Source organism: Candoia aspera, chromosome 1 (genome assembly GCF_035149785.1).
Source record: "Candoia aspera isolate rCanAsp1 chromosome 1, rCanAsp1.hap2, whole genome shotgun sequence".
Taxonomy (NCBI): Eukaryota; Metazoa; Chordata; class Lepidosauria; order Squamata; family Boidae; genus Candoia; species Candoia aspera.
In genome coordinates this window covers 228,256,332-228,269,143 of record NC_086153.1, presented here as the reverse complement: position 1 = coordinate 228,269,143, position 12,812 = coordinate 228,256,332, and the positions used below count along the sequence as shown (strand labels likewise).

At 45.3% G+C, this 12,812-nt stretch overlaps 1 protein-coding gene across 2 annotated transcripts in view; it reads left to right on the top strand.

The window, feature by feature from the left end:
- Positions 1–654: 654 nt before the first annotated feature.
- Positions 655–12,812, top strand: part of STK11IP (serine/threonine kinase 11 interacting protein) — a 33,630-nt gene continuing 21,472 nt past the window's right edge. The window contains exons 1-7 of one of the 2 annotated variants that reach the window (XM_063288966.1): positions 655–829; positions 1,270–1,333; positions 2,713–2,915; positions 5,793–5,867; positions 6,442–6,537; positions 7,498–7,605; positions 7,880–7,951. In XM_063288966.1, coding sequence (XP_063145036.1) covers positions 827–829; positions 1,270–1,333; positions 2,713–2,915; positions 5,793–5,867; positions 6,442–6,537; positions 7,498–7,605; positions 7,880–7,951 — 621 coding nt within the window. In that variant the 5' untranslated portion in view covers positions 655–826. The remainder of the gene's footprint in view (positions 830–1,269; positions 1,334–2,712; positions 2,916–5,792; positions 5,868–6,441; positions 6,538–7,497; positions 7,606–7,879; positions 7,952–12,812) is intronic. The other variant, XM_063288965.1, reaches the window with a different exon arrangement.

Below are 12,812 nucleotides of genomic sequence, written 5' to 3'. Positions count from 1 at the left end.
TGACTTGCCGTTATAAATCAGCTTTTTAAAAAAGGGAATCTTGAGACTTTGCTGCAGCCATTTTACGGCTGGGTTTATGCAGCACAGTAAGCCATCTGAAATGCAAGAGTCCCTACTTACTGTTCTGGAAAGCACTGAAAATCCTCTTCCCAAGCTCTCTAAACAGGGTTAAAAATATTATGCCACGTATTTGGAGGCTAAACCGTGAAAATCAGTTCCAGGTTTAAGTTCACAGACACCCAGAAACTATGTTGGAAATTTGGTTTCAGGAACGTGGGACATTGCTTGCTATTCGGATGCCCGAGGTAGGGGTGCATTTCTGAAGGTGGTTTTTGTTCTAAGTGGCATTACGAGCTTTGGCTATTCCTCGTGGAGAACGAGGGATCAGATGGCTTTGGGAAAATTTACAAGGCGGGTTGGGAAAGTAAGCAAAAAGACCCCGAAGTCGCCGTTACAAGGAACTAAGGCGATGGCGCGGGGCAACTCGGAAGGTACCATACAAGAGCAGAGGCGGGACCGATTCCCTCCGTTTGGCGGAGTCGGAGGACAATCTCTACAATTTTGTACGTGCTCTATGGTAACGCGGAAGCGAGTAAAGGACTCTGTACCTTGTTTTCTATCTATGGTGAGGTTGCATCGATTTCCAGAGGCGGGTTTTTCAGGTGGTGGAGAGGCTGCGCGAGCGTTACCATGGTTACCTCCATGCCGGCTGGCGTTGCCTGTATCATGTGCTTGTTGCTTTGTCTTTCCTGCGACAGGCTTCCCTTTCCTGTCATAGAGCGGGAGGAAACCTAGTAATTCCTGTACAGTACTCTGCGGCCTGCTTATGGTAGGTAAAAAATTTCCTCTGGTCTTCTGTCGCTGAGGGTTCGTTGGAGGGGTTGAGTGGAAAAAGGGCTGCTGCCCCTTGCTTAAATAAGTGGAGGGGGTTGGATAATTGTGGTCCTGTCACGCGCCTGCATGTGAGTATTGCAACATTGGGTTTAGGAAGCGCCTGGGTTGGCCTCGGAGCCTACCTCGGTTTAGCTCCAGATTTTGCCTGGTGGTTCTAAGTCTTTGCACAGAGAAGTTTATTTCAATCACTTCTTCACTGGGGTTTGACTTTTTCTCAGGTAGGGATTGTGGCTTGCCAGTCTCTGCTTTAATGAGCGTGTTGGTTAACTACAGTTCTTTTGAATTAGCTTGCGTTGAGATACCTAAATGTGGCTTGAGCTTTTTGGTTCCCAAGAAATTACCATTATTCCGTTTTCTTTCCCTCTGTCTTTGCAGATGGCACCCTCTATGCCCAAGAAAATAACGCTTCAGAGTCTATCAGAGTTACTACAGGATTCTGGTGAGGCTCTAATGGTGTGGAGAACTTTACTTTAAAACATTTGGAAAATGGTCTTAGCTGTACTCTGGATGGAAATAAATTTATATCCTTGGGTTTGCCTTGCCCTTTTGTCATGGGGTGTATCTATGCAATGACTGCTTAAATTAATAATAATAGTGGGTTATTATTGAAGCTGTGGGTTTAGGTGCAGCAGAGTTTTAGACAGGAGAAAATAATTAATTGAACTTCCATTGCTAGTGTTATTAAGCAAAACACAATGAGTGTTTTTCTCTCAGCGTGTACTGGTAATAGATATCCAAGGTAATCCAAACTCTATGGTGCATGTATTAGGTTAAATGGAGATATATTAGAATGAGGTTTTGCCCATGTATTGTGTTAAATAACTTTCTCCAGGGATATACTTTTCACCTCTGCTCATTCTTCACTGAGAAAGGTTCTTTTAGATGTGTTTGGACAACACAATGAAACACAAATTGCCCAACTGCTTTTTGTGGTTAGCTTATAGTTCTCTGCATAGTATGAACCCAGAAAATTGGGTTGATCAATAAACGATGTTTCACTTAACTTGTATAACTGTATTTAAACCTTTATGCTTTCTGAAAGGTTCTGTAGTATAAGCTCCATACTTCCCTAAGTGTCATTTCCAGAAGAATAAATGTTGTTTCCTTTCTGCAAAGCATTTCTTTTGATAGCGCTTCTCATGTATAGTAAACTTAATTGCAGCTTTTCCAGTTATCTAACTATGTAATCCAGAAGAGGTGCATTGTATCATTGTAGTGAATATAATACTTTAAGTATAAAGGGGGGTTGTAGTTCAGGAGAGTGCAATATACTTTGTATATCACTCTGTGGAATGTGTAGAGTAAGATCTTCATTTCTAGCTAACATCAATTGAAATCTGTAATTTGCACCCTATGACTTTAAATGTTAGACTTTATGGCCGGTATAGCAGTAGATCTTGACTCTCCAGACACAACCCAATATCCAGAAACTTGTTTACAGTAAAAGCCCACAGATAAAGCATGGCTTTATTACATACAAGGTAGAAGACAGAAACACAGAAATCAAGTGTGGTTTTTCTCTCTCATTCTGTAAGTCTAGGATTTAAATGTTAGGCCTTTCCTTCTTGCCTTTTCAAGACAATGATAAAGTGTTGCTCTCTTCCCAGTCTTGAGATTGGGAGGCATATGCTTAGTGTTTACATAATGATTCTGTCTAGCCTGACAACCACTCATTCCTCCCTTGCCAGCTTCATCCCTTATATCAAGGGTGGCAAATATGACACTTTTACATTATGTTATTGACCTCCCTTAATGCAGTTATTCTATGCAGTGAGTATACATTGATCTGTTAATGCTAATGTTTCTTTTTTTCTTCAGGGGACTTGATTCTGGATGGTACTAGCACCTTGACCTTATTCACTTCCACACTTCAGATTCTCAATCAGATCTTTGAGCAGTATCTACTGCCACGAAACCAGAATCATGGCTTCATTGCACTCTCATCACACCCTGCTGAAACATCTGCTATTCTTCAAGCCCAGTTTCTCTTTGATGTCTTGCAAAAAACTCTCTCACTGAAGGTGTGTCCTGAAATGTGAGGTTCTGTGAAGTAGATATCTGCTTTGGGGAAAAGCTGATACCTTGCAGTGGGGATATTTTGGTTGTATTGATATAACTGAATATTACCACTGTGTTGGATAATTATGATAGAATGGAGGAGCTGTGGTCTTCAGATTTTGCTGAACTGCAACTTTCAACAACTCCACCCTACATAAACAATGGTGAGGGATTTGTAGTTCACCAACATCTTTGATTGATTATGTGCCATCAAGTCATTTTCAACTACTAGCAACCTCATAGATAGATTCTCCACCAACTTCTAGAGGGCCATATGTTCCTCCACCCAGAAATTTGGATCAGTGCTGTTGAAATTCTATCTTAGAGATGTTAATTTTGCTTTCACATAAGACATTTTGTTTCAAATACTATGGAATCTTAACAATCTGTATATTAACTTCAAGCACTGAGAAGCATCACAAATTGCAAATCTAATAAAAATATGGGAGAGGGGAAGACTCCCTAATGCAAGTTGGTAAAGAGCAAATTAAACTAGATAGTATAAAGCTCTTCATGGCTGTTCTTTAGTCTAGAATATTGAGAGTTGGGGGAAATTAATTATTAGCCTATGAAATGCTCTTAGTCTGAATTAGGTTATTAGTCCATTTAATCTACTGACTGGCCCTAGCTCTGTGAGATCTACAGGGGAACATGCTGCATAAAATCTTTTAAGAAGCAATGCTTTTTTAAAACTGATGTCGAAATACAACTTAGCTATGATAACAGGCATTCTCCTGGATGCATAATGTTCTGCAGTTTTGTTTAGTAACAGCATGAAGATAGAATATCATCCTCCATTGTATGCAGTGGTTAACTAAATGAATCTTATAGTGCTCAATAAGTCTAGAATAGATTTCTTATCAGATAAGAAATAATGTAAGAAAATAATGAAATTGCTTTAAGTAGGTTTATTTCACAAAAAAAGTATGAAAGTTGATGATGTTCCTGATGAAATTACAATATGTTTAGAGTGTTCTTTGTTCTGTTGTCTAGAAACTACTGTGTGGGAAACAGAAGTTTCTGCCAGGTCTAGCTGGCAGAAGATTGAGGAGGTGGTGAACGATTAGCAAAGGAACTAGCTTCCTCTTGGCTGCAAATGTGTATCCATGCCATCTGTTCAAGCAGACAAAAAGCAGATTGGGGATTTGGAATGTGCTGGATTTGCTGTTAGTGAATGTTTAGCAATTTGGTCTCAAGATAACTGAAGAGACACGCAGTGGTAAATAACAAGGCAAAGTGAATATACATTATCTAATTGAAGGTGGAGGTCTTGAACGGTAGTACACTATTGCAACTCTGTTCTAGAGATCTCAATGTCTGCATAAAAGATTTATCACTAGAGTGTTGAAGAGTGAATAATCCACTAGAGTGTTGAAGAGAAACATGGTTGAAAACTTCATTGGGAAGTTTCATATATGTCATGTAAGGCTTCATTAGAGGCAGTAGGTTTGAAGCAGCCCAATCAAAATTGGACAGGTTTTTTCCTTTTGAAATTTAGGTGGTTTGTGTGTTATACTTCTCTGTAATTGCTAACTAGGCATATAATTGCAAAGTATGCATATCAATTAACTTGGTAGGCAAACTAGCAACATATTGGGTGGTAAAGAATGGCTAGGAATTTGAAGTGGTTAGGTCTGTGTCACTAACTTGAGCTAATAAGTGTCTGCCTTTTTTTTCCTGTCAAACAATCTTATTTCTATGAAATGAGCTTTGTGACACCAGTAGGTGAAAGACGTGTAATCTTTTCAGTAAGTTCAGGCTTTGATGGTCATGAAACATTTAGCAAGAGCAGAGATTATATACAGGAATGGATTGAAATATGCTTCCTATTTTGAGATAGTTATGCTGCGGAACTCTAACTTAGTGTAAGAAATTAATTTAAAAATGGTGTTTGTGTTGTTATTTAAAGAATTGAATTCAAGTTTAACCTTTAAATGAGAAATGAGATAAAGTCTTCCTGAAACCTATTCATTGCAACAGATGGGCCATGAGAACTTATAAAGCTTGTGTAGTGGACACTCAACTGTGACCAGGTAAATTGCTGTCTGGGTAAAGGTGTGCTTGAATTGTTAGAGTTCACTTTTTAAAAAATTTGAAACCTCTTTAACAAAGCAGAAGGGAACATGATGGTATCTTAGACTCCTGTCATGGAACAGATCCTTTGATGATTATCTAAAGCCCTCATGTCAATTTATCACAATGTACCACTTGATGTGGTTAGTCAGCCTATATATCTTTATGATGACTTTATCATGAGAAGTTTCCAGTTAAAGTCTCCTTTCTATTTAAACTATCATCTTTGTTCCACTTTGTTCTTCACGGAGCTTGCTCTGTCATAGCAATTGTTTTGGCTGTAGATTGGGTTTGGGGTCTTCTAGGTTGTGTCATGTGCCTACTGTCTATAATTTGGTGTTAGGCTTAGCTTGGCTTTCACTGAATAGAATGTAGAATTTAGGTATATTCTTTGACCTGATGTAAGGATGAACATTTTGAAGGGGCAGCAGCTTGGTTTCATAGAACTTTGTGGGAGGCAGAACTGCCCATTTGGGGATAAGATTTTTTATTTTTTTATTTTTATCCCACCTTTATTATTTTTATAAATAAGTTAAGGCGGCGAACATACCTAATACTCCTTCCTCTTCCTATTTTCCACACAACAACAACCCTGTGAAGTGGGTTGGGCTGAGAGAAAGTGACTGGCTCAAGGTCACCCAGCCGGCTTTCATGCCTAAGGCAGGACTAGAACATGGCCCCCTGGTTTCTAGCCCATTGCCTTAGATGGGCTTGTAGTATTGGGTACCTCTGCTAATAATTGGTGTTACTCTTTGTCTTTCTTTTAGCTCATATATGTCCCTGATCGTTCTCTATCAGCTCCTGTGAAGATTTTCCCCTTTAAATCATTGCGACGTTTAGAGGTGAGTTTCAAGTACTGCTATGGAGTCCTTTTAAGTATAGAGTAAGTTCTGGTTTGGCATATCTCTGGGAGCAAAAGCAGTGCTTCTCAAAAGCATATATAGCTGGATAGTGAGAATTTCATAGTGAAGCTTTTTTTCATAGTATTTGAAATTAATTTTAGTTTGCTGCATGGTCTAAAATGAATCTTTCTAAATTTGATATAACAATTATGTAACAGTGTGAAAGAAAGGGCTCAAAGAGATCACAAAATTGCATAACCAAGCTGCAACTGTATTTTTGCAAGGTGGTATTGTTTGAGTTAAGAAAAAGTACATATGAAATAAACAGGATCCTACTGTACCAGAGGTGGGCAAGGCTGAAATTCTACAGAACTTGCTGAAGTACAGCTTTTAGAAGTGAAAGCTAGCAAGGGCATGGATGAGAGATGCTGGCAGTTGTTCAGCAACATCTGGAGAGAAACGATTTCTTTACTGCAGTCTAGAATATGAATTCTCATGTCTAGGGAGGGGGTTATTAAACCTGTGATGGATATTCTTTTATATGCCTGCCTCTGTCTTTGTTTCCTCACTTTAGCTGAGATGTCTCCCTCTGCACTGTCTGCGGGGCCTGAGGTTTGTTTATTCCCAGTTGGAGGCTTTGACCTGTTCCAGATGTGTGAACTCCCTGGAAGTGAGTGGGGATTTTCCATATTGGACTTTTTTCTGCCTTGGGAGGAAAAGAATGGCTGGCAAAAGATATGCATCTTGGAGAGACTGTCATGAGGCACCTGCATTAATATTTTCCTGATGAGTTGTATGGAACACTATGGTTGTAAGCTGAAGTTCAATTAGAGGAAAAAGGAGGGAGATTTTTTTTCTTAATAAAATTGCTTCCTCCTGACAGCTTCTTGCCCTACAAGGAACAGTTTTTGGTAGGGAAAAGAAAGGCCTTAAGTCTTTCTCATTTTCTTCCCTCTCAGTGAACTTCCTCTACTCTACGAATTGTATGTTCCTATACCTGATCTGGCCCTATTGTTGTTCTTAAATAGCTTTTGGGAAAGGTATTGAATTGTAATGAATGTCATGTATAGTTTAATAGTAAATGCAGTTACATATTGTAGTGGGTAGGTTGCTGTTTGACAAGACTGTGATTCACAGGCACTTTTTGTAAAAACAAAATTGTGGCAGTTGTTGAGAGGTGCAATATATAACATGATGATATTCTTATGGGAGTATATGAATTCTGATATGTTAAAGAAGAATGAAAGTGCCTTTTTTCTATCAAAATCTTGTGGGGAATTCCAGTGTGATTTCTTGGCAAGTTTGCCATCAAAATTCAGCAGTGTGGTTTTGGGGACTGTAAAAAAGGTACTGAATTATAGTTGCCCATACCTATTTTAAACAGACATCATTTTACTCACAGTCTGTCCTCTTTATGAGTGTTTAAGCCAGTGGGCAATAAGGAGTCCATAGTTATGCATGGTACTTTCAAGCACCACAACACTTTCCCCCCAAGGAAATGGATATTTAAAGTGCTTCCTAGCGTGAAATGTCTTTCTATCTTGAAGCAAAAACTTCAAAGTAAGTTGCTGAGAGGCACATGCAGCCACCTTAATTTGATCACATTGCAATTTATCTTCTATATTTACAGGAGATCCTTTCTGCATGTGGAGGAGATCTCAGTTCTGCACTTCCTTGGCTGGAATTACAGACAGCCAACTTCAGCTATAATTCTATTGTAACCTTGGATGATTCACTGGTATGTTGTGAAAGTAAGGTGTAACAGGTGGTGAAAACTCAGTTTTTTGAAATGGAATACTGTAACAGAGGGTGATTGCTAGAAATAAGCATACAATCTAATAATAATCCTGTTACTAGTCTTTTTCCTAGTGACTGTCTTTCTCAGAAAGTGGGGTAGGAAGGATTTCTGAATGATTGTACTATAACTTGCCATCTGATCTTTGGACTACTTGTTATTTTGGTTTGATCCATTTGTCATCATTAAACTCTTATTCTTTCTTCTCTCTACTAAGCAATTATTGAATGTCCTGAAGGCTTTGGATCTTAGTCATAATCTCATCCAAGACTGCCAGCACTACCTGACTGTAAGTATCTGGCAGTGAGCTCAGTGCTACCTTTCTGAAGTCAACTGTGCCAGTTAACAAACAGCCCTTTTTTACACTGACTCTAATGACAACTGTCTGCTAAAGGACAATCTGCAGTTGGAATCTCAGGCAGTGAGTGATATTTTTTGTCATTTAGGCAAAAAAGTTGTCACTATCAAAGGAAACATCAAATTTCCTTGAACTGTTCAAAGACATTTTATTGCCATTTAGTGCTCCATTTCCTGTGTTTCTGCTCTATAATCTCTCTCTTTGAAGTTCCTTATATCTTTTCAACTTATTTTATCAAGTTCAATAATATATTCCTTTCTGGAATTAAGAAGAGACAGTTCTGAATAGATAAAATATATACCAAAGGTATACATCACAACACTGCCCTTTTCAATTTGCTTCTATCTTGCCTTCTGTCTTCTAAAGTTAAAAATATTTATTTAGTTTTTGTTTGGTAGGAGGCTATTTTAAATGTCTTTATTACTTTTTTCACTTAATTATAGGTATATGATCCAATAAAAATCCCAGCATAAACTACTGTCATGCACTGCCTACCGCCGAGTAACACACAGACACTGGTTCAGATGAAGCAGGCTCTGGTTTATTCATAGCGTAGTTACAGTAGTAGAAAAAAGCTGAGAGTGACAGGAGCGCGCCGGTGCGGAGTTTAAATACCCCGCGCCGGTCAGCGCCCCCTCACTCGAGGTTACGTCACCCCCCCTTTGTCCCACATGCTGTCTTGCCGGTAGGTGAGGGGTTGCGAGGCCCCGCTGGCGCTCCGGGATCGCCCATCATCGGTTTCCCTATTCATCCGGTGATTGCTGTCAGCTGGGCGATCTCCGTTGCGCTAGCGCTAACAGCTTGGGTGTGCCTCGCGATCCGCTTAGCCATTGTATCTTCTCCTTTCGTCTTTGTGAGTTGATGGCTGCTTATCTTGAGCCCCTTCCCCTGTTTCCTCGTTATTGTCATGTGTGCCATTGCGCTGATGTCTTCAGCTCAACGGCACTCATGACATACTGCCCCCTGTCCGAATAGTGCCCCCCCCCGGCTTTCCGGTTTTTTTTTTTTTTTTTTTTCAGGAGAGCTGTCAAAATGGTTTTTGTTTTTTTGTTTTTTGAATTTCCCGCCGGAGTGTTTTTTGCCCCTCCCTTCGTTCCACTCTCTACCACGTGTCCCTCTAGGGTGTGTTCCCAGTGCGCATGCCCCGGTCACACCCTGGGCGTGCGCATGCTCCGGCCACACCCTGCTTGTTTGGCTCAGTTCGGTGAGGAGAGAGGCGTGGCTGGTTGGGTGCTTATCAGCTCCAGGTAGGGCCCTTATTTTTATTCTAAGTGCGTCGCCTTTGTTATGTGTGCTCCTGGGCGTTGCCCCCAGGATGCACTGTTGACTTGATTGCCACTCCCCTGTGGGCCTGGGGTGGGGGGAGGGTGCTGGCGACCGCTTGTCACTGCCTCGTGGGCCCGGGGCGGGGGGGGTGAGTCCTGGGGGGGGGAGGTCCACCCAAGTCGCGGGCTTGGGGGGGCCCTTTCCCTTGGGGCACGGTAGGCGGGGGGGGGCCCGCGGGGTTTGCTTGTCTCACCTTAGGCTTGTCGGGGTACGCCCGGTGAAAAGCCCGGGTCAGGTCAGGCGCGTTAACGTTGTGCGCCGCCACCCATTCTGGGTGGGGGAAGTGTTTCCACCTGACCAAATAGTGTAAAGTTCCCCGTTGCCTGCGGGAGTCGAGTATGTCCCTTACTTCAAAGTGATGTTGGCCGTCGATCATCACTGGTGAGGGCAGTGGCGTGCTTGGGTGCCATCGAGAGGTAGTTGCCGGTTTCAGGAGGCTGGTGTGGAATACCGGGTGGAGTCTCCGTAGGTTGTGTGGCAGGTCCAAGCGTGTTGCCACCGGGTTCACTATCTCTGTGACTCGGAACGGCCCGATGTACTTAGGCCCCAGTTTTTTCGAGGGTTGGGGCGACTTTAGGAATTTGGTGGATAGGTAGACCATATCCCCAGCCTGGAACGTCGGTTGTTGGCGCCGGTGCTTGTCGGCCTGCTCTTTGTAGGCCGCCTGTGCTTCCTTCAGCGCTGCCGTGATTATTGGCCATGATTCTGCAATCTTCCGTCCCCAGTCACTAGCGTCCACCTGGGGTCCCGGGGGTTGTGGTAGCTCCGGTATGGGGACGAAGTCGCGCCCCGAGACTACCTCGAACGGAGTTTTCCCCGTGCTCGTGTGAACGGCGTTGTTGTATGCGACTTCGGCGAACGGGAGCAGTTCGGCCCAGTCGTCTTGATGGTAGTTGGTGTATGAGCGTATGAATTGTTCTAGGGTGGCATTGAGGACCTCTGTGGCTCCGTCCGTCTGGGGGTGCCAGGCAGTGGATAGGGCCTGTTGGGTCCCCGTCAGCTTTAGGAAGGCCCGCCAGAATTTAGAAGTGAATTGTGTGCCCCTGTCGGTCACCACACGTGCGGGACATCCGTGTAACCTGTACACGTGGATGAGGAAGAGTTTGGCTAGTTGTTGTGCGGACGGGACCGATGTGCAGGGGATGAAGTGGGCCTGTTTCGAAAAATAGTCTTTCACCACCCAAATGGCCGTTTTCTTCTGGCTGGGTGGGAGGTCCACTATAAAATCCATGGAGATTTCCTCCCATGGGCGGGAGGGTTCTGCCACCTGTTGTAAAAGTCCCGAGGGCTTGCCTGGTGCCCGTTTGGCTCTGGCGCACGTTGGGCAGGACGCTACGTAGGCTTTCACATCCCGTCTTAGCGCGGGCCACCAGAAGTGACGCCTTGTTAGGTGCAGGGTCTTAAGGAACCCAAAGTGTCCCGCTTGCTTGGTGTCGTGGGATCTATGCAAGATCGCTTGGCGTTGCGAGTCCGGGACATAGATTCTGCCTTCCCCCCATGCCAGGTCCTGTGCCATCGTTACCTTGTCGGGGTTTGCCAGGAACCAGGGGTCGGTTTTGAGGGCGGCGGCGAGGTCCGTGCGTATCCCCCCTGGTAGTTGCAGTTGGCGTCGTCTGGGCACTGGTTGTCCCGCCGTCGGTTGCGCCGTAGAGTCGTGCTGCCTCCGAGCGCCGCTCCGGGTGGTCACAGCCATCCCCAGTTGGGAAGCGGATAGGACCGTCCCAATCGTGTCTGGGGCGGGCTCTTCGTCTTGGGGCAGTCGGGAAAGGGCGTCAGCCAGGAAGTTCTTTTTACCCGGCATGAACTTCAGCTGGAAGTTGAAGCGGCTGAAGAATTGGGCCCATCGGACCTGTTTTGGGCTGAGGCGTCTGGGCGTTCGGAGGGCCTTGAGGTTCCGGTGGTCGGTCCAGACCTCGAATGGTTGGGCGGCTCCTTCGAGTAGGTGTCTCCATGTTTCCAGCGCCGATTTTACCGCGAAGGCTTCCTTCTCCCAGACGTGCCATCGCCTTTCTGTCTCGGAGAATTTCCTCGACAGGTAGGCGCATGGTTTCAGGAGTCCTGTGGGGTCCTTTTGAAGTAGGATGGCCCCCAGGGAGAAGTCTGAGGCGTCGGCTTGGACCACGAACGGCCGTTCTGGGTCCGGGTGCGCGAGGATTGGCTCTGTGGTGAACAGCGCTTTCAACTTATTGAATGTGGTCTGGCACGCAGGAGTCCAATTCAATACTGTGCCCGGGTTCTTGGCGCGTCGGGTGTCCCCCACCCCTTTGGTTTTGAGGAGGTCCGTTAGGGGGAGGGCTATCTCCGCGAACCCCCGGGCGAATGACCTGTAAAAATTCGCGAAGCCGAGGAAGCTCTGGAGTTGGAGTCTGTTGCAGGGGCGTTCCCAGTTCAGCACCGCCTCGACTTTTGCGGGGTCCATTTCTATGCCGTCTCCGGAGATTCGGTACCCTAGGTAGTCTAGGCGCGCTTTATGGAATTCGCACTTTGCGGGTTTGGCATAGAGCTGCGCCCTTCTGAGCTTATCGAGGACTTGTCTGACTAGGGTCACATGTTCCTCGTGCGTTTTGGTGTAGATAAGGACGTCGTCTATGTAGACGAGGACCCCTTTGAACAGGTGTTCATGCAGGACCTCATTGATGAGCTGCATAAACACCCCCGGGGCCCCCGCGAGTCCGAACGGCAGCACTTTGTACTGGAAGGCGCCTAGGGGGCAGTTGAACGCAGTTTTCCATTCGTCCCCCTCCCTGATTCGGATGCGGTAGTACGCCTCGCGAAGGTCTAGCTTGGAGAAGACCTTGCCCGTGGACAGGTGGGCAAGCATATCTTTTACCAGGGGTAAGGGGTATTTGTTGGACAGGGAAGCCGCGTTTAGGCCCCGGTAGTCGGTGCAGAGCCGTAGGGTGCCGTCTTTCTTCTCCCGGAATAAGACGGGGGCTCCGACCGGTGAGCATGCTGGCTCTATGAATCCCCTCTCTAGGTTTTTATCGATGAACTCCCGGAGGGTTGCCATCTCCTTCGGGGTCATCGAGTAGATCTTCGGTCTAGGTAAGGGGACGTCGGGCAGCAGGTCAATCCGACAGTCCGTCTTGCGGTGGGGGGGTAGTTGATCAGCTTCCGCCTCTCCGAAGACCTCGGAGAAGTCAGCGTATTGTTCCGGTAGGTCTGCTGTGATAGCTGCGTTGTCCTGTGTAGCCGCCTCTGCTCGTCCCACAGTGGGGTCGGTTCTGCCCGCCGGAACTGGCGCCCGGTACTCGCCGTCGCCGAATGTGAAGGTGCGGGTCTCCCAGTCGATGCGCGGGTTGTTTGTCGCGAGCCATGGCATTCCCAAGACTGCAATGGGTCGTCCGATGTGGGTAACTACGAACGATGTGCGTTCGGTGTGAGTGCCCATTTGCAGGGTGACCGGCTCGGTCTGCATCGTGGCTGGTTTCCCTCCCGCTGTTGAGCCGTCCAGCTGGTGGAATGC